This window comes from Diospyros lotus, chromosome 15 (assembly GCF_014633365.1).
Source record: "Diospyros lotus cultivar Yz01 chromosome 15, ASM1463336v1, whole genome shotgun sequence".
NCBI lineage: Eukaryota > Viridiplantae > Streptophyta > Magnoliopsida > Ericales > Ebenaceae > Diospyros > Diospyros lotus.
The window spans coordinates 32,969,726-32,989,888 of NC_068352.1; the positions used below are offsets into that span (position 1 = coordinate 32,969,726).

General features: G+C 39.6%; 2 protein-coding genes across 5 annotated transcripts in view; both read left to right on the plus strand.

Annotated features, from left to right (window-relative positions):
* The window catches only part of LOC127791884 (dol-P-Man:Man(6)GlcNAc(2)-PP-Dol alpha-1,2-mannosyltransferase), a 30,840-nt gene extending 11,565 nt beyond the window's left edge, over nucleotides 1-19,275 (plus strand). The window contains exons 2-10 of the mRNA XM_052322045.1: nucleotides 13,351-13,438; nucleotides 13,542-13,701; nucleotides 13,874-14,091; nucleotides 14,220-14,515; nucleotides 15,433-15,547; nucleotides 15,635-15,773; nucleotides 17,907-18,103; nucleotides 18,218-18,307; nucleotides 18,867-19,275. Of these exons, the coding sequence (XP_052178005.1) occupies nucleotides 13,351-13,438; nucleotides 13,542-13,701; nucleotides 13,874-14,091; nucleotides 14,220-14,515; nucleotides 15,433-15,547; nucleotides 15,635-15,773; nucleotides 17,907-18,103; nucleotides 18,218-18,307; nucleotides 18,867-18,998 (1,435 nt within the window). The 3' untranslated portion in view covers nucleotides 18,999-19,275. The remainder of the gene's footprint in view (nucleotides 1-13,350; nucleotides 13,439-13,541; nucleotides 13,702-13,873; nucleotides 14,092-14,219; nucleotides 14,516-15,432; nucleotides 15,548-15,634; nucleotides 15,774-17,906; nucleotides 18,104-18,217; nucleotides 18,308-18,866) is intronic.
* Nucleotides 1,524-5,807, plus strand: LOC127791885 (uncharacterized). Of its 4 annotated transcripts, XR_008021017.1 has the most exons (4): nucleotides 1,525-4,235; nucleotides 4,319-5,126; nucleotides 5,230-5,348; nucleotides 5,442-5,807. XR_008021017.1 is itself a non-coding variant. In XM_052322047.1 (3 exons), exons 2-3 carry the CDS (start codon nucleotides 3,281-3,283, stop codon nucleotides 4,981-4,983), a joined length of 1,620 nt encoding a protein of 539 aa, XP_052178007.1. In that variant the 5' UTR covers nucleotides 1,525-2,268; nucleotides 3,267-3,280; the 3' UTR covers nucleotides 4,984-5,807. The 4 variants fall into 4 exon arrangements, 2 of the variants coding, with proteins under 2 accessions (XP_052178006.1, XP_052178007.1); XR_008021016.1 differs by having other exon boundaries at nucleotides 5,230-5,807; XM_052322047.1 differs by having other exon boundaries at nucleotides 1,525-2,268; nucleotides 3,267-4,235; nucleotides 4,319-5,807.
* Nucleotides 19,276-20,163: the final 888 nt, after the last annotated feature.

Sequence of the window (20,163 nt, forward strand, 5' to 3'; positions counted from 1 at the left end):
CTGCGTAAACCTACTCTTTGGAGCAAAACGAGATATTGATGTCTTCTTGTTTGGAGCGGGAGAGATTGCCGAGGCCGTGATCCTTGCCCTCAATTATGGAGCAGCCACGAAAATCAAGAGTGTTATCATGCTCGGCTATTGTGGGAAGTCCAGTCGCGAGCTGATGGAAAAGCTCGAGCGAGTGGTCGGGTTCAAGCTTGTTGTTGTCGATAATCAGGTGGGTTTGCCGAGGGCCAATCTTATCATAACAACAATAAATACAGACATGCCCACATTAGAAGTTAACGAACTGGCCACCGAAAAGTTGGCTGACCCCTCCCGTATCCCAATCTTCTCCGTGGAGGCTGAATCGGTGAAGACGCCAGCATAGTAGCCCACGAGTGCTCCAACGATGGGGGTAGGGGTAAGCGGCACGCCTACTTTATCTAAGGCGCTATCAGACCAGTATGCCTGAGAGAGTTTGTCAGCAATCTTCTTAGATAATGACTTGTGTTTTTACAAGCACTTCTTTGAACCAGCTCTGAGTTATCAAGCAAGGAGAAAGTGTATAGATAGTGTCATCGAAGTGCTAGCGTGAGACATAGCGTCCAGGCTAGTGGCACAATTATTTTTTATCGTATTAGCTTATTGCAATATGAACTGGCCCTACTTTCGACTGGACACTCAGCATAAGCAGAAAGGCTCAAGCATGTGCTTGAGGATAGGCTTATGCCTAACGGGTATTGACATGTCGAATTGATGGTTGGCGACGTTCGATGGCGACGTTAGACAACGGAGTGCAAACTGTAGATCATTGAAGAGAGGTACGCCCCCGGGGAGATTGTTTCCTTGGCAGCTCGGCGGCATGGAGTTGTGCCGAATCTGCTATATCGCTGGCGCAGACTCTTGAGCGAAGGAGGCACAGTAATTGTGGATTCCGATGAGCCGATAATTGACAACTCCGAGGTCAAGAAGCTGGAAGATCGGGTTCGTGAGCTTGAACGCATGCTCAAGCGCAAGATCCTGGAGAACGAGATTCTTCGCGAAGCCCTTTCCAAAGTAAACTCAAAAAAATTGATATCGCAGCTGAACTTGTTGCCGAAGGGCGATTCGTGATGAAGGCCGTCGTCGAGACGCTCGGCGTTTCCCGCTCCAACCTTGCTAAACGGGTCAAAGGTATCTCCAAGGCTCGCGGACCATACAACAAGATCGATGACGATGATCTGCTGCCTGCCATACATCGACTCGTCGACGAGCGTTCGACTTATGGCTACTGATGCATTGTAGCACTGCTCAATCGAGAATGGCAATCAATGATCCTTCCGCCCTTCAATCGAAAGCGTGTCCACCGGATTATGGCCGCCAACGCCATGGTTCTTCAAAAGCATACAACGATGCGCAAATAACGTGTTCATGATGACAAGGTCATGGTCATGCGCTCAAACCTGCGATGGTGCTCCAACGGCTTGGAGTTCACGTGCTGGAACGGTGAGGTCTTCCGGCTCGCTTTCATTATCGATGCTTTCGACTGCGAGATCATTGCTTGGGTGGCAGTTGCCAACGCTGGCATCAGCGACTTGGATGTCCGTGACTTGATGCTAGAGGCAATAGAGAAACGCTTCGGCACGATGAGAGCGCCCTGCACTATCGAGCATCTCTCCGACAACAGCAGCGCTTACGCCGCTCGAGACACCAGACTGTTTGCTCAGGCCCTCAACCTGATCCCTTGCTTTACTTCGGTCGCCAGCCCGTAGTTGAACGGTATGTCTGAGGTTTTCGTCAAAACATTGAAGCGAGACTACATTCGCATCTCACCTCTTCCGGACGCTTTGGCAGATTAATGGATGGATCGAGGACTACAACGAAATCCATCCCCATTCTGCGCTAAAGCAGTGTTGTTACAGGCGCGCCTAGGCGCAAGGCCCCTCAAGGCACAGCCATCTCGCCTTGCCATGTCCAGGCGAGGCGAGATCCAGCCAGGCGCGCCTAGGCCCTTCAGGCGTGCCTCCCTCAGGCGCACATGCCTAGCTGAAAAATCTTGTTTTATTTTCTAAACATTTCTGTTAAAACTTAAAGAGAGAAAATAATAAAATATAATATTAAAAAGTCAACAAAACTCAAAAATATGATGTTCCAGCTCATCTGATTTCTAGAAGGCCAAGAGACTACACCTCCAAGGCTCCAAACACTCTCTTACGCAGCATTATTCTCTCTCCGCAACACAGCAATTGCAACTCCTCAAGTTCTTCTCCAGTTCCGATTGAGCTGCTTCTGCTTCTCCAGGCCAAGGTAACATATCGACAATCCCTTCTCCTTCTTCTTCTTCTTCTTCTTCGCTGTTGGTAGTTGCTAGCCTGCTTTTTCTTCGGCAATCCTTGTTGCTTCTTCTTCTTCTTCTTCTTCTTCTTATTACGCGGCTGCTTCTTAATCTTACGTTGCTTTGCTGCTATCCTTCTTCTTCTTCTTCTTCTTCTTACACGGCTGCTTCTTACGTTGCTGCTATCATTCCTCCTGCTCCTTCTTCTCCTGCTATCCTTCTTCTTCTTCTTCTTCTTCTTACGTTGCTGCTATTGCTAGCCTGCTTCTTTATCTTCTTCTTCTTCTTCTTCTTTCTTACGTTGCTACTACTTCTTCTTCATCTTCTTCTTACGCTGCTGTTATTGCTAGCCTGCTTCTTCTTCTTCTGCTTCTTCTTCTTCTTTTTTACGCTGCTGCTGCTACTTCTTCTTCTTCTTCTGCTTCTTCTTCTTCTTTTTTACGCTGCTGCTGCTACTTCTTCTTCTTCTTCTTCAGTTATTTTTTTGTTTAATTTTTATTTGTTGATGCCTACTGCTGCTTCTTAATTCGTTTTTCTTTTAACATTTTTTGGCATAATTTAGCCTTAGTCTTTACAAATTTTCAGGTATACTCTTATAAAACTGCTGCAACTGCAGCATTTAGAAATAGAATAGAAGTTTTAATCCTTAATCGGATCCTATGCTTGATTAGAAATAGAATAGAAGTTTGATCTCTACTACTTCCCTGGATTTCTTCTTTCCCCTCCCTGAAAATTTTTCTCTTCTCCTCCAATCTTTTGCAATACTTCTTGTTGTCTTGCATGGCTGCATCAGTTCTCCAGGCTGCATCAGTTCTCCATTCCAGAAAATCCCACCGCTAATTAAAATTCTTTTTCAATTCCTCCTTTCCTTGGTTGAAATTCAGCCACTTATTGATCCATGCTTCTTTTCAGAATTTTTTTATAATATTTTTTCAAATTTATGACTCCTTGCTTATGATGATTATGGCAGATATCCTAATCCTGATGGCATCTGATTCAAATGCTCCTAGTGGCTCCTCTAGCAGTGGTAGAAAAGATCCAGCATGGAAATATAACACACTGCCAGATCCAAAGGACATAAATTGTTTAAAATGTAATTTTTGTGGAAAAATAACGAAAGGAGGGGTTTACCGAGCTAAACAACACCTTGTTGGAGGGTATAGGAATGCCAAAGTTTGTCCAAAATGTCCTTCACATGTTAAAGAAGAAATTAGAGAGTATATGTCGAAAAAGCTAGAAGAGAAGAACAATAGTGATGTTATACCAGATTTTGACGACATTGATACCCTTGGAGATGATGATGATGATGAAGTGGTTTTTGAAAGAGGTGTTAAAAGGCCTATGTCTTCAAGTTCAAGTCAAGGTTTAACAATGCAACAAAAAAAGCAAAGGATGAAAGGGCCTTTGGATTTGCTTTTGCCTCCTAAACTTAAAGTGAGCACTAGGAAGCAAACAACAATGGAGACCCATGTCAATAAAGAACTGAGGGAGAATGCTTGCGTTTGGTTTTCTAGATGGATGTATGAAGCTGGCTTGTCTTTCAATGCAGTCAAGTATCCAAGTTTTAAGCCAATGATTGAGGCTATTGGTCGAGCTGGTCCAAGCATGAAACCTCCTAGTTATCATGAGGTGAGAGTTCCTTATCTTAAGAAGGAGTTGGTACGCACAAATGAAATTATGAAGAGTCATAAGGAGGATTGGCCTAAATATGGATGTTCCCTTATGTGTGATGGTTGGAAGGATAAGAGAGAGAGATCTTTGCTTAACTTTTTGGTAAATTGTCCAAAGGGAAGCATGTTCATTAGATCCATTGATACTTCCTCATATGCCAAGGATGCTATTAAAATATTTAAATTACTTGACCAGTTTGTAGAGGAAGTAGGTGAAGCAAATGTGGTTCAAGTTGTGACTAATAATGTCTCGGCTAATGTTTTAGCTGGTAAGTTTGCTATTTTTTAACTTTTGCCTTTGAATGATGTTGATGTTGTTAGTTTAATGACAGATTTTTAACTTGTCTTATAGGAGAGTTCTTAATGGCTAAGCGAAAGCAGTTATATTGGACACTATGTGCTGCCCATTGCTTAGACCTAATGTTAGAAGATATTTTTAAACTTCCTATATTGAAGAAGACTTTTCAAAAAGCATGTGCAGTAAATGGATTTTTGTATAGCTCTACACAAGTGTTGAATATGATGAGAATATTCACAAAAAAGAGAGAGATGTTAAGACTTGGGAAAACAAGATTTGCCACGGCTTTCCTCACCCTTTCAAGACTTCATAAACAAAAAGCCAACTTGAGGAAGATGTTCACTTCAGAAGAGTGGACTAACTCTAAATTTGCAAGAGAAGCACGGGGTAAGCTTGCATCTCAAACAGTGTTACAAGATTCATTTTGGAAAAATGTTCTTTATGCTCTCAAGGTGTCAGGGCCACTTGTCAAGGTGCTTAGAGTGGTAGACAATGAGGATAAGCCTGCTATGCCTTATATTTATGAGGCTATGGATAGGGCAAAAGAAGCCATTGCAAAATCTTTTGATGATGAAAGGAAATACAAGCAAATATTTGAAATCATTGATGGGAGGTGGAATATTCAATTGCATCGTCCTCTACATGCAACCGGATATTACTTGAATCCAGAATTTTTTTTATTCAAATGCAAGCATTGGAGAAGATCAAGAGATTATTGATGGGTTGTATCAAACCATAGAGAGGTTGGTTCCCACTGCAGAGGTGCAAGACAAAATTTCTAAAGAGCTAAGCTTGTATAAAAATGCTGAAGGGATATTTGGAAAACAAATATGCATAAGAGGAAGGAATCAATTGGCACCAGGTAATATGGTTTTTTAATTAATAATCTAAGTAAGTTTAATCATTAGTCTACAACTAGCAATTTTCAATTACTGATTATGTCATTATGGTATATTTTTTCCTAGTTGAATGGTGGTCTCAATTTGGTACTGCAACCCCTAATTTGCAAAAGTTTGCCATCAAGATATGTAGCCTCACTTGTAGCTCTTCAGGTTGTGAAAGGAATTGGAGTGTCTTTGAGCATGTAAGGGTGGTTTTTCTTATTCTTAATATTCACCACTAAAGGTGTATAATTTCTTATTTCTTTAACTTACTGATTCTAATTTAATTTTGACAGCTTCATAACAAAAAGAGAAATCGATTGGAGCAACGACGTCTCAATGATTTGGTATTTGTCAAGTATAATAGAGCTTTGAGACGTCGTTTTAGTTTGCGTAAATCAATTGATCCAATTTCTTTAGATGAAGTTGATGAAAGTAATGAGTGGTTGCTTGGGGCAATTGATAAATTTGGAGAGTCAGATGATGAGCTGGTACATGAAGATCATGATTTGACATGGGCTGATGTTGCTATGGCATCTGGTGTTGAAGAAGCTAATCACTCAACTAGATCAAAAGCGACTTCAACTTCAAATTTGACAAGGGGGAGGGGGATAAGGGCATCAACTTCAAATGCTCCAATGGATCTTGACGAGGAAGAAGAAGATGGAGAGGGAGATGATGTAGAAGAAGATATTGGAGATGATAGTTCTGATGATGAAAATATGGATACATTTGATCTTGATGATGAGGATGATTTCTAGTTATTATGTATATCTAGTTAATCCTAATTAAAATTTAGCCATTTAGGACCTATTAATGGTTTAAAGTTGATCATTTAACTTTTCCTTTTAAGTTGATTGTTGACTTAAAGTCTTAAAACTAACATTTTTTGGTGGGTTTTGCTTAAGTTTAATGACATTTTTAATACTATTTTGTTGGCTTTTAATTATATATGTCAAATACTAATTTTGTTTTTTATTTGTGGTGTTTAAATGTTGATTCCTTTTTCTGATTTGTTGAAATATGGTGAGATTTAATTTGCTGAAATTTACAGGTATGTCATGAATTATGTTTATGTTGTGATTTATTTAATATATGTTGAATTCTTGAATTTTTTGATAACATAAATGTTGATATGTGGTTAGGATCTATTTTATGACTTATTATTCAATTAAGAAGTATATTTTTCTTTCTTCTTAGTTAGCATGCGCCTTGCACCTGCCAGGCGCGCGCCTCGCCTTGCGCCTCAGACTCCAAGACCCTTTGCGCCTTAGTGCGCCTTGGGCCTTTAATAACACTGCGCTAAAGATGGCTTCCCCTCGATAGTTCATCCAAGCATTATCTCTATAGTTGATATGTCCGGTGAAATGGAAGGCACTCCAAGTGAAGCAGAAAAAGGATTTTAATTGTATTATCATTGTAAAATAAAAATAAGTTATAAAATAATGTCATTGGGACACGGTCCCTACCAACGATTAAATTTTGGACTGTTGCGTGTTTTCAATCCGCCTAACTCAATTAAATCACGTCCTTTTTGGTTTAGACGTGGACCCACTATCGAAGTGGATGTAATCAGTATACAGTACAACTTATGCAAGCAAATAATACTGGGTTGGGCATCTCGAAAAAATAATTCGCAATTCAATGCGGTGGACCACAACTTTATGAAGTGTGGCGAGCAATAATACACCTTGAAAGATGCCTCATACCCAACTACGAAAATGAGTGCTCTAAGGGCTGACAACAAGTACAATTCGTTTAGCGGTTGATTGGCTAAGTGGGGGAAATTTTTGTGGGGGAAATTTTTGTGGGCGAAATTTTTTACGCAGAGCCTATTTAAAAGCTAAGTACGACCGAATCAAGCTCGCTATTTAACGACAGGTCCTTGAAAACCATATCGTTGCCTGACAACTCAACATGGGGCAACGCTCAACGTTCATGCATCTCGTGGTGTTATTGAAGCTTTTCTTTATTAAATATTGCTATAAATGGAATATATTGGGACTATAAATAGTAAAAAAGTGCCTAACGTGAAATAGAAGCGCTATAGAGCATTATTGAGACCAATTTATAATAAATATGTCATTCCGAAGTAGTTTAAATATGCTTTTATACACTATTTTGAGTAACCTTTTTAGGTAAAAGAGAAGTTCATAGACCTGAATGATGGTAGAGGAGTTGTGCGCTCTATTTCAAACATTCGATCTCCAAGAAACAAAGGAGCATGAGAAACTAAAGGATGAGCTTGACGGCGCTTTAGAGGATTATCTTCGTTCTCTTCCTGCGATCGGGGACGAGATGGACACAGGCAAGGAGCGCATTGATCGTAGTAGTGGGCTGCGTTTCCTGTACATGGAGTGTACCGTAATGGTGGGTTGCCTGGTGTGCAAGTGTTTGGTCTCCAATAAGAGGAACGACGGCGTAAGAGTGACTTCCCTGCTACCTTACCAGTCAAATGTGACCTTTTTCGTGGTATCCAAAGGACTCGGGGACGGTAGTGTAATCAACTATGGCGATCCTTTTTGCAATTCCTTCTTTGTAGCTTTTGTTCCAAGTGATCGTTTTAAGAAGGCCGGTAAAATCACCCTGTCGACCGTGAATAAGGGATCGGTGGAGTTCGATGTCTACAGTCATGAGCCACAGCCGGGGGATGCTTCCCCTTACCAATTTCCTTATGATATTGTGGCACATGGATACTGCCTGTTTCACAAGTAAAGGTTGTTTTGGGGTGCTCGCCTTCAACATGGCTTGATAAGATAGGTCCTTGATGTAGCCGTATTACTTAACGGTCTTACTTTGAGAATGCGTGTGTAATGGCTCTCTTGTTTGAATAATGTTTATGCTTCTAAATAAAGTATCGTTTGTTTTACGTTTTTTGTTTTGTCTAAAAGTCATCAGAATTGTGCTGCTATGGGTGTAATAATATATAGTAATATTATAAAGGAAATAATTATATAATTGGCTTCTTCGTTCGGATGAGGTATTTTCGAGTTATAAACGACAAACAATTATCAAGATATAAGACTTTACATTTTTATAGTTCTGGTTTTTATGTTTCCGTCTTGAGGTATGAACGAAGAAACTTGTAAAAATTCAGATGCTGAATAATACTATACGTCTTAACTTAATATAGATGTGATGTAACACTTATAAAAATGGCGAGATGTATCGATTATACACGCAATTTTATCTTTTATTATTCGATATTAATACCGTGAAGTCAAATAAGACGGATGAAGAGCCCGATGCGTAGCTGTTATAAATAGCGTGCATTATTGATACTAATCTGTAAAATCTGAGATAATACATTAAACTATAACTCTCATTCTCAGGGCCACATAAACTGGGAAGAAATAGACTCGTCCAGTAGCCGTCAATTGTACCAAAACTTAGGATGGGTGCCATCTCTGTCACCAAGCTGCCGAATATCAGTGGAGGAAACGGCGGAATTTTGAGTAACAATCTCCAACTCGGGCGAGCAATTGTCATCCTTTCACAAGTGTGGGAATGGCCTAGATATCAGGCAAACAAGCATGCTAACGTCAATCTGGAGCCAATCCCATTGACGGTTGTTCAGAGCATACTCAAGAACATAGGGGAAGAAACGAAGGATGGCTTTTTAGAGCACGAGACGGTGGCGGGCGCATACAAGGTCGGAAGCGAGGAAGGTGCGGGAATTGCCATCGATGATAATTTCTTTTGAACCTGATTGTCCCGCGTCGGAAATTGAAGTTTTGGCCAGCAATATCGCAACAATCGCCAATCAGGAATCCGTTATGCTTTGTATGGATAATGCCGTACTTGACAGCGACAAAGCAGCAACAATGGTAGCTGAAATTGTGTTGAGCCAAAGCCGATACCCGATGTTTGATGGTGAGCTATTAAGGCAAATCGCTGGCGAATATGGTGGTACAAGCAAGACTTGCGATCATTCTATATTTGTCGTGATCGATTTTGGCAAAAGCGGCCCTTGTCATGCTAGGATGGCGGATGCAGCCGGCTATTTCTATGGCCTCACTAGAGTTGTTAGTGTCGAAATTGGGTGCTTGAACGTTTCTTTTCCTAGAGGACGGAAAAGCGTCACAATGGCACAAAATCTCGTTGCAGTGATGGTCTGAGTTGAAGACTTCAACGACAACATCAAGCGACGTCTCATAGTCACTTTTACGAGGACTTGAGAATTGCTGCTTTCGAATGAGTTCAGGCCACCTTATAGGGATTATCTGATCGTCGATCAGCGAATATTTACCTCGAAAAAGGAACGCACTCCTATGCACTGGAGCGCCCGGGCAGTTAGGTTAGATGAAAATCGGATAGAAATTGAAGATCTCTGCTCTTCTGAGCTCGTTCTTAATGACCAGGTAGATTAGAGGCTGGAAGCAGATTCGCTTATCGACCAAGCAAAAGCCAGCCCTGGTATGGTTCTGATTAAGGATGTCAATTTGGACTCATCCGCAACACGCACGCTCGAGAGCTATGTGATACCCGTCGAGGATGCAAGGGTTGCGATATCGGCTATGAAAAATATGGGCGCAACATTGTGCCAATGGCCGTCCAGATATCATACCGAAGATCCCAACTGCCTATCCTATGCACTTTGGCTATTGGTAAAAGCCCAGCCAATTGATAATGAGCTCAAAAGAAAGCTTCATGGACTGATCAAATTGCCCTCGGTCGTGACAATTAGATGACCTCAAGAGTAGGGGTCGATACCCACTCTATTGCGCGTCGGCTATCCAGCAGCTGTCCATTTCCTTTTGCGTATACAGGAAACCTATTCGCTCAAAAATGCGGATGCGAGCGAAGAAGATTATGTGTGCTTTAATGAAAGACTGAGAAACCAACTCCGTGGCCCAGACAAACTCGATGATTTTCTAGAAGTTATGTCAATGGGGCCGTTTCCCAGAATTTGGAAATCAAAAGAGACGCCGCTCTAACCATCATAAATTCGTTAGGGATAAGGCAACGCCTAAAGGATATATTTACGAGCCGGACGAAACCGGGCTGATTTTTGAAAATTGTTTTATATTACCCCCTCGATAATTGTAATGAATAGATCCAAGCTTGTATTTTAATTGTAATCTGTTCAAATTGAAAATTATCAATATTATATCTTGCATAGCGGTAAATAGTTTTCAGATATGGCGAATAATGCTTACTAAACATGGAAAGTATTATTTAAATACTGATGGCATTGCCCAATACAAACACATAGATAATTAAAATATTTATCTTCTCGCAAGTAAAGAGATGACACAAAGATACAAAATACTACATGAGCCAAGGGAGTGACTTGCCCAGGGTGAGATGCGCCTCACCAAGCTGATCTGCCTTAATACGGTCTTCCTGGTAGGCACCAGAAAGTTTAGGCACTAGAGTTTTGTAGACATGGGCGGCTATCGCCACTTCGAGGCTGGCAAGACCGATCGCTGAAAAGTTGGCTGGTCCATCCCAAGTCTCAATCTTCTCCATCAGAGCTGGATCGGTGAGGACGTCGGCGTAGTTTCGAACCCCATCAGCCTTTTCGTTTTTCGTCAGTTTCAAATCATTCCTTGAGTAGTAAAGGGCTAGGGAGTCGACACCAAAAAATTTCATCACCTCCATATCATCGGCGACGAGAATGCCATCTGCTTCCATTAGGAGGGAAAGTAGTCGGTGGGCAATTTGTCTGCACCAAGGGTCAACGTCACCGCGTTGGGGGTTATCTCCCACATCTCAAAAACAGGTTTGTTAGCATTCGTTGCCGTTATCACGAATTTAGCCATGGGCAAGAGCTTCCGATCATCAACAACAACGAGACCGAATTTCACCTTGGATTTGAGCTTCTTGACCAGCTTATGATTGGATTTGCCATGGCAACTGAGCACCGCAACGCTTTTGATTCTGTCTCCAGCACCGTCATAGAGGGAGAGAACGACTACTTCTGCGACTTTTCCTGCACCGAACAGGAAAACCTCCATGTTACATTTGCCCTTCAGAAGGAGATCTATGCATGCGAGCACAAACCATCTAGTTTTTCCATCCGAGATTGCTGCACCTTCAAGCGAGAGGAGACGTTTCTCGGTCTCCTTTTTTGCAAAGTGTGATATCTACATGCCGGAGTAGTTCTTCGATTTCGGCGTTGGTTGGCACAAAATGAAGATCTTTAGTGCCAGAGTACTCTCGGAAGAATCCAACATGCACCCCCTCCTTCCAGCCATTAGGATCTTTGTCGAATGGAAAATAAGTTTTTTTGTGGCCGACAAGACCCTGAGAAAATGCTTCCCAGTAACTTGCGAGAGCTTCAGTGATAGGGGCAGGGGTGATGGGAACGCCTGCTTCAGTTAGGGCATCTTCGGACCAATGTTTCTGAGAGAGCTCGTCAGCCATCTACAGGGATAAGGGAGAATGGTTTGTTGCTTTACAGGCACTCTTCAAATGAGCTGTGAGTCGATAAAGTAAGAGAACAGGGTATAAATAGGCTCACCCAAGTGCTTGCGGTGACACATAACAATCCAAACTTGACGATGAAATTATTGTTCCAATTAGTTAGCTATAGTATAGGCGGGAAAGAGGTAATATATAATAGAAACGTTTCATAATGGTGGGGTATCTAAATCGAATAATATCTGTAAGAATTATTCTTATTTTGTTTTATATTTGTGTCATCTTTCTCTTGCAATTTGATAGGCGGAGAAGCGTATCAATTTTTAGAAAAAGGCGTAATATATTCCATGCTAGTAGCACTCATTGCTTCTACCGCACATGCAAATATAATCAAAATATTCCAATCAGTTTGTGCTATATTAAACATAGACAGCGTTAGCGTGGCGACGGAGATTATGTAAAGGAAAAAATTTATTCTTGTGTGTGTCAAAGAATCGATATTATCGATATTAACAATGATTATGAAATTAAATGAGGTGTAATTTATATTGCATCTTACAAGAGATAACAAAGAAAAATTACATTTATTTTATTGTCTGAGACATAGTAACTCAATCACGGCCTATGTTCCGACCCACTATGGCGTGCAAGTCTTGCGTTATAGGCGATGTCTTGGGGGTGGTAATACGTCTTGGTGTGGAGCAATGCGTTGATGTTCGCTATGAACCGGTCGCAAATAATGAAGTTAAAATGCCTGCCATCAGCCATTTTCAAGTGTTGATCAGGTATCGCGCGAAGCTCCTTTGGATGAGCTGTCACGCCAGTTCTCCAAGGCATTGGATAACCCGTTTGCAATGGAGACCATTATAGGTGTAGGTTGGGCTAAAGCAAACGCTGATAATAGGGGTAACGGGCCGCGTTTCTCTCATCCAATTTATAAGGCCCAACAGAACGCGCTCCAACAAATACGTGACCTTGATATCAGTGTCAGTTATCTCTTGACCGTCGAGATCGTGGGCCGATTTCGTTGCTAAGTCGTAGTGCTCGCCGATTCCACATGCTGGTAAGCCAACGGCAAATATCTTCAGTCTTACATCAAACATCGATTTTAGCCAAGTTTTGTTGGCTTTTAGTAGAAGCTCATAGTCGTTGGAACTTGCTGGAATCATTGCTAGCCTGTGAAGTTGCTCCGACTCAAGGACAGGAATCAGGGGGACGATGTCTCACCAGTTGGGAGCAGCTCCGGCCTTGTCTGTGAGCTCAATGAACTCAACTGCGCTGCGGAAAGCGTGTGGGTAGAATTGGATCACTACGTTTTGGAGCAAGTTTGGATAGTGGCTCAAGAACGCGGCTGTTCGCGCGCCATCATAGTTGCGCGTGTCGACGAAGTGGGTCTACTCAGGATTGGTTTAAGTAATGCATAATTTGCCTCATTAAAAGGAAAGAAATGAGTGGTGCCTTCTTTGATGCCCATTCTCTTAAAAACTAAGTAGTTTAAGGAAAAAGAAAAAAAAAAAAGTTACACTTAAGTTCTCAGAACATTGGTTCCCAGTGAGTTGCAATCCTCTCTTCAGTAGTACATTTTCTTGGATGTTTCTTTGTACAGATTTTCCTAGTTACTCATGCTTATTAAGGTCAAGGTCAAGATTTGTGCCTTTTTGCAAATTGGTATTATTCTGTATGTGTTTATGTTGTTTATGGTGCTTAGGTTTCTGGATAACTGAAGTGTGTTGGAAATTTTTTCTTGATGTGATTATAATATATTTTTTTCCATATGTAGCCTACCCAACATAGTGAGATAAAAGCTTGATATGTTATTGTTATATTAATGCTTGACAGCGCCCAGTTTGCACTTCGCTCTTATCTGTATCTTCTTTTCCATAAAGTAGTCGGTGGACCAGCTTCACGTCTGTTTATTGAGGAAAAAGTAAGATTTCTCTGCATTTCTAACAATGTGTTCCTATGATTACTTGTCACAGTTTCATTTTCTTGCCTAGATATGTTTTGAGTTAATAATTCTATTATTCCAGGTAAGAGTGTTCTATGCTGTGAGAATCTTCCTCGGTATCCTCTCTGTTTTTACTGAGGCTGCTCTTGTAGTAGCTCTTTCAAGGAAATACGGAAAGCGCCTTGCTTCTTATGCACTTGCAATGTTATGTTTAACTAGTGGCTGTTTTTTTGCCAGCACAAGTGAGTAGGCCTTTTCCATTGTTTTGCTATTCCCCTTTTTTTTCATTGCCTTGCTGTGGACTACAGTAGGTCACCTATTAGGAGCTAAATTTTAGTTCACACTTGTGTTGATCCTTATTTTCACTGACCAGTGCTCATTACTGTTACATCCGTCATCTGGGTTTGCTTGTAGGTTTCCTGCCAAGTTCATTCTCAATGTATGCGATGTCTCTTTCATCTGCTCTATTTCTCTTTGAGAAACATGCCCTGGCTGTGGCAGTTGCAGCTATTGGGGTTATTCTTGGATGGCCATTCTCAATTTTGGCTTTTCTACCAATAACAGTTTATGCATTAATTAGAAGATTTAAACAAACATTTCTGACTGGGTTGGCCACGTCGCTTGTGCTTCTGGTAAGTTCTAGTTGTTATTTATTGTGTTACCCATGAATTTCATGGTCATGCTCTTGAAATGCAAATTCAAATCATCTTGAGGTTATGCTAATGCTTATTACTTGACAAATGTTCTGGGTATCTTCCAGGCACTCTCATTACTTGTTGACTGCTACTATTATGGAAGATGGACATCATCTATTCTGAATCTGTTGTTATATAATGTCTTGGGGGGTGGTGAGAGCCACTTGTATGGAACTGAAGGGCCACTGTACTATCTGATGAATGGATTTAATAATTTCAACTTCTGTTTTGTTCTTGCGTTGCTGTTCCTCGGAATCCTGCCAATTGCAAAGAAGAAATATGCTCCAGACCTTTTGATTGTTGTTTCACCTATATATATTTGGTTGGCATTTATGTCTTTGCAGCCGCACAAGGAAGAAAGGTTAGAATCAGAAATGACCTTATATGATTTCTTACTTTTTTTTTTTTTTTGTCAAGAGATAAGGATATAATTATTCCATTAGTCATTATCAAAGTATAATGTATATTTTGGTATGCATCCATATAATCTCAAGTTAGTTGTAGGTTATCTATCCATAACACACACTGTATGTATCAATACATATAAAGTATATATAAACTTTTTCAATAGAAATCTATTGAACATTGAATAGTAGGCTGTCCATTAAGAAATCTCCGCTAGTGGGATTGATCCCCTTGAGGATGTACTATTATTTTTTGTTATGTCAGTACATTTAAACATTCAAGAGTAGAATGTTGCTGCTTACTACTATCAAGGATTCAGAAATCTATTTGAATTCATTATTGATTCTCAAGCATAGATTACAACGCTCAAGCATTGGAATTAAAATCTAGGGTGGCCAATTCATGCAAATGGTGCTAAATGTTAGTTCTGTATGCCCAAAGTGCCACTCTATCCCTCCCAGCGAATTATGTATCATTCATTCTATTATATTGCTGGAATTTCGTGAATGGATTGTAAAAGGCTTTGAAATGTCATACTAAGAAACAGCCTTTCTTTTATAATCTGTTTAGTTTCCATGGTTATACAAATTTAATGGAAGTTGTTTGGGGTATATGCTGATAGGCTGCTGGTATTGATTGCTTTCATATGTGGATTTATGTAGTAAGTCAATGACATATGGTTGTATCAGTAATAGTACATAGCCCATGACAAATGTAGGGTGTCAAACTAGGGGGAATCAAATGTGCCCGGTTTAACTTCTGGAATATGGTGGGCAGATTGATGAACAACACATTTGGTATTTTAGTGATGAAAGACACAACTCCATTTATTAGAGCCACATCTAATAACTTATTTAGTTACTGCCATTGCAGATTTCTTTATCCAATATATACACTTGTTTGTGTGGCTGCCTCAGCTGTCATTGAGAGCTTTCCTGATTTTTTCCGAGACAAATATGATCCAAACCGCAATTATTGGCTTGTTAAGGTGAGCTTTATCTGAGGTACGCTATCAACTCTAGTGCTCTTGTCAGTGATTCTGATTGCTGTTTCTCTATTTTTCTTGCATATGTAGATGGCAAAGCTTCTTCGACCTCTTGTTCTTGGCCTCATATTAGCTTCCTCTCATGCTCGGACATTCTCCCTCATTCATGGCTATTCTGCTCCTCTGGAGATTTACAAACATTTGGAGTACCATGATGATGTTGAGACTGGTGAGAAACCCTTCTAAGTGGTTTGTATTGATCTCGATATTACAGGAAGCATTGTGACAATTATTGGAACAGTATGGGATGTTTAATATCATCACTTTGTTACGATTCTGTTTTGTTTCAAAATGGAGACCTCCATACTGAATCATAGCACCCTATTTCAGGACCTTTCTGGTTTTTGGTCAAGTACATTTTCAATCCCTGAACGGAAAATCATGTAGCTGCCTTGAATTATACACGGCTAATGTACATTCCTTCCTTTTTTTTCCCCCCAAGGTTATAATGGTTATACCTTTTCATTAGCACTCTGTTGTTAAAAATGGATGTAATTTAGTTGTGTAAAATGCACATAAGTCCAAACTGTTTCCAATAACTGAAAAGAACCTATAATCAAATGTACCTTCTTATATACAAAAATTAATATAATTATAAATTTATTCTCTGTGATTTTACACACATATACATGCACGAACCCACAAGCCCATGTAAGCATCATATACCATGGTTTATGTAATTGTTAAACACAATGAGAGAGGGAAAAGGAGAATTAGAAGGGGGTCATCGGCAATGGATTGGGAGGCAGTTGCAGAGAGGCAGTCACCAGTCAGGCATTGGCATTTGCAGAGGACATAAGAGCTAGGAGGTGGCAAAAGGAAGGTTGTTTGAGCTGGCTTGTGCCTGATAGAGATGAGGGGGGCCTGGGCTGTGGGAGAGGAGGAAGAGGCGTGATGGGATTGGGTTACCTGTAGGGATGCAAGAGGAGGTGGACTGGATGAGCATGAGAATGGTGGCTGGAGAGTTGGATGACTTGGCTATGAGTTTTTCCGGATAGGTGCTGGAGAGAGGAGGGCACAGCAGTGGGGAAATAGCAGTGGGCAGGTTGGTAATTTTGTGTGTGTGTGTGTGTGTGTTGGGGGGGGGGGGGGGGGTATGGTGTCTAGTGGAGGTGAGGACGGTGGTTGGGCAGAAGTTAGTGATGGTGGTGGATTGGTTGGCACAAGAATGGTGGTTGGGCAGAGACTCATTGAGGGGATGGACCTGATGATGGAGAGAGGAGAATGGTTGTGAAAAATTAGGGTGAATTATGTGTTAGGTGAGCAAGAGTTGATGCTTACAGTCTTGAAACACGATTCATCTAAACAATCACCTGGCCTTGCCTGCCTAGGGAAAGAATTTTCTTTCCTTTTGTTTCCAAATAACCAAAAATATTCATTTTGGTTGTTTTAACTATCAGTTTACCTTTTTGTTAATGCCTTGATGATGTTAACCTGGTTACTCCTCCTGGTGGTTGAGGGGTTCTATCTGTAACCCTTTTTAAGTTCGAAGGGTTTTGTCAATGTGGGCTACATGGTTCAGAGGGTATAGGTGTATTAGCCATCCGTTTTCTTATTTGATTAGCTAGGAAGGGAATCAACACTCAGTTGTGTGTTCTAGTAGTGGTTTTCCTCCAGAATAGAGTTTAATGCGATTATATCTTCTACATTTGTTCTGTAGTTATATATGTGAATCTACATTTGCATGACCTATGTAGGTTTTTTGCTCATAAACTATTTAGTTTCATGCATGCATAGGTTTAAGGCTATTTTGATCTCTTTGTAGTTGATGCAGTTTTCTGTTTCATATGTGCGTATCTCCATTTATAAGGTCTATATAAGCATATTTGCCATATCATCCTAAGTGATTTCTATGAAAAGCTGGAGCCAGTGCGAGGACGACCACCATTTTGAACTTATTGTGTCTGCTTTTGCTTTTCATCTGTCATCTTGCCATTGAGACAAAGGGAGTCTCCAGTTGCAGCTGTTCTGCATTTATGATTCTCGATTTCTTTTGAGTTGTTGCTTTATTTATTTCTCGTTTTGGAGGTTCTGAAGTTTTACTACAGTTAGATTTGGACACTCAGTTGTCAGTTCAGTTTCTATTAACTTGCGTTTTATTTTTGCTGATCTGCCTGCTCTCATGGTCATCGTTCTGAACTTCTCTTGCTGTACGTTTGATGTCATCCAAACATACGAGCTAATCACTTTCTCAAATCATCTGGTTTCTTCAAGAGTTCCAGTGTCATCATTGTGGATAAAAAGCATTAACTTGTAGATGAGGCTCGTCTTTGAAACTACTCATGCTTTCTATCTGCTACAGGTTCTGTGATTTGTGTTGGAAGTGAATGGCACCGCTTTCCATCATCCTTCTTTGTTCCTGATCACGTGGGCCAAGTTCGCTGGATAGATGACGGGTTCAGGGGACTTCTTCCGTTCCCATTTAATTCTACCCTGGGCGGCACATCAGCAGCACCGCCATATTTTAACAAAAAGAACAAGGCATCAGATGAGCAATATGTATGGATCCTCTCAACATCTTCTCCCTTTTCTCTTCCAGCTTTACTGGCTCTCTCCTTGCCCTAAAAATGCTTCAACATGAAACAATGGCATGTTCCTGTTGTCATTTTGCAGCTCCAGGACCTCGAAAAGTGTACTTTTCTCGTTGAGTTGCACCTTCAACGACCTTATGCTCCCCGAGGAAGTGATTTGTCGACATGGGAGGTAAGAATCTCTGGCCAAATCCATATTTTTGTCCGTGTATTTTAACTTTTTTTGTGTGGCTATCCAAATTTTTGTTGTTTCGATTACATCCCTGAACTTGATTTTTGAGCCAATTTAACTCTTGTATTTTGATTTTTTTTTTCTTGTGACATTTTGAACTTTTCATTTTTTTCGATTACACTTTTGAACTTATATTTTGAAATCAATTTAAACTCTATACTTTCATATATATATAAAAAAATAAATAAATAAAATAAAATGACAAAGTGCATATCATATTCTATTCATGTTAAAATGCAGGGATTAAATTGACTTTGACTTAATAATACAGGTCCAAAAATATAATTGAAATAATGAAAAGTTTAAATTGTTATATGAAAAAAAAGGGTCAAAGTATATAAATTAGGGGTGTAATCGAAATAATAAAAAATTCAAATGGTTACACAAAAAAAACGTGAAAGTACAAGAACAAAAATATAGATTTTGCCAACCTCTTTGTGCTAATATCTCTCTCTCTCTCTCTCTGAATTGAATCATAGTTGTTATTTTGTCGCCTCAGGTTGTTGCAGCGTTGCCATATTTGGACAGGGAGCTTTCGCCTCCCATGTATCGATCATTCTTCATCCCATTCCTTTGGCAAGAGAAGAATGTCTTTGGCATGTACAAATTACTCAAAAGAATTCCAAAGTGACAATATGTACGAATAGGATCTGTTGTTCCAAAGTTGTGGGAGCTGTAATTTAACCTTTTAACTATGCCCTTAGTTTCAGCACTGAGTGACAGTGAAATTTTGACACAATCCGGCATGAGATTAACTTCACTAACCAACTGATCCACTCAGCTTCTGTTTGCAAATTTTGATGATTTCACGAACAATGTGAGTTCTGGGTGGTGCATGGTAGTCGCTCTTTTGAGTATTGATGCTGGAAAACAATCCTCCTTTTGTGAAACCCATATTTTTGCTTTCATTTTTTTTGGTGCGGTCATCTTAAATTTTTGTTATTTTGATTATATTCTTAGATAATGTATTTTTAAGTAATATTATTTTTATATTTTGATCTTTATTTTATGTGATAACTTAAAATTTTTATTATTTTAATTATATTCTTGAATCATACATTTTTTAGTTAATTGTACACTTTAAAAATGCAATTGAAATGATAAAAATACGATTGGATCATGCATTAGCGAGATGTGTAATTGATTCGAAAATATATGATTTAGAAATTAAGGATATAATTAAAATAATAAAAAATTTAACTTTTCACATGAAAAAAATATTAAAATATAAGAATTAAATTATTTAAAAATATATTATTCAATAATGTAATTAAAATAAAAAAAATTAAATAATCACATAAAAAAATTGTGAAAGTACATGATTAAATTATGGGTTTACTTTGAGATCAAGCCATTTTTTGAAGAGTGATGAGTAGGAGCTATGTTGCACGGAAACACCTCATAAGAGTTGTTTTTTCGTTTTTGAAACGTTTTATATTTTCGTTTCGGATTTTATTTATTTCTATTTTTTTAAAAAAAAAATTTCGTTTCCACGTTTTTGTTTCTTATTGAAAATGTTTCCTATTTTTGTTTCTGTACGACGTAGAGTAAGAGTCTAAGGTTTGGTGGCTTGGTTTGTGGAGAGAGTTTAGTCTTAAAAGTTTTAAGTGTTTATGTTTTAAATTTTAATGAAATTTGGCTGATCTCAGACTTTTATAAACATAAGTAAAGAATAAAGAGATGGATGATATTATGATAATAAGATTATCTATAATGGCTTGAATTGAATCGTTTGTTTGTCTGTAGGGATGATGTTTTTGTCAATATATTATTGTCCTTTATGTTTTGCTAAACCT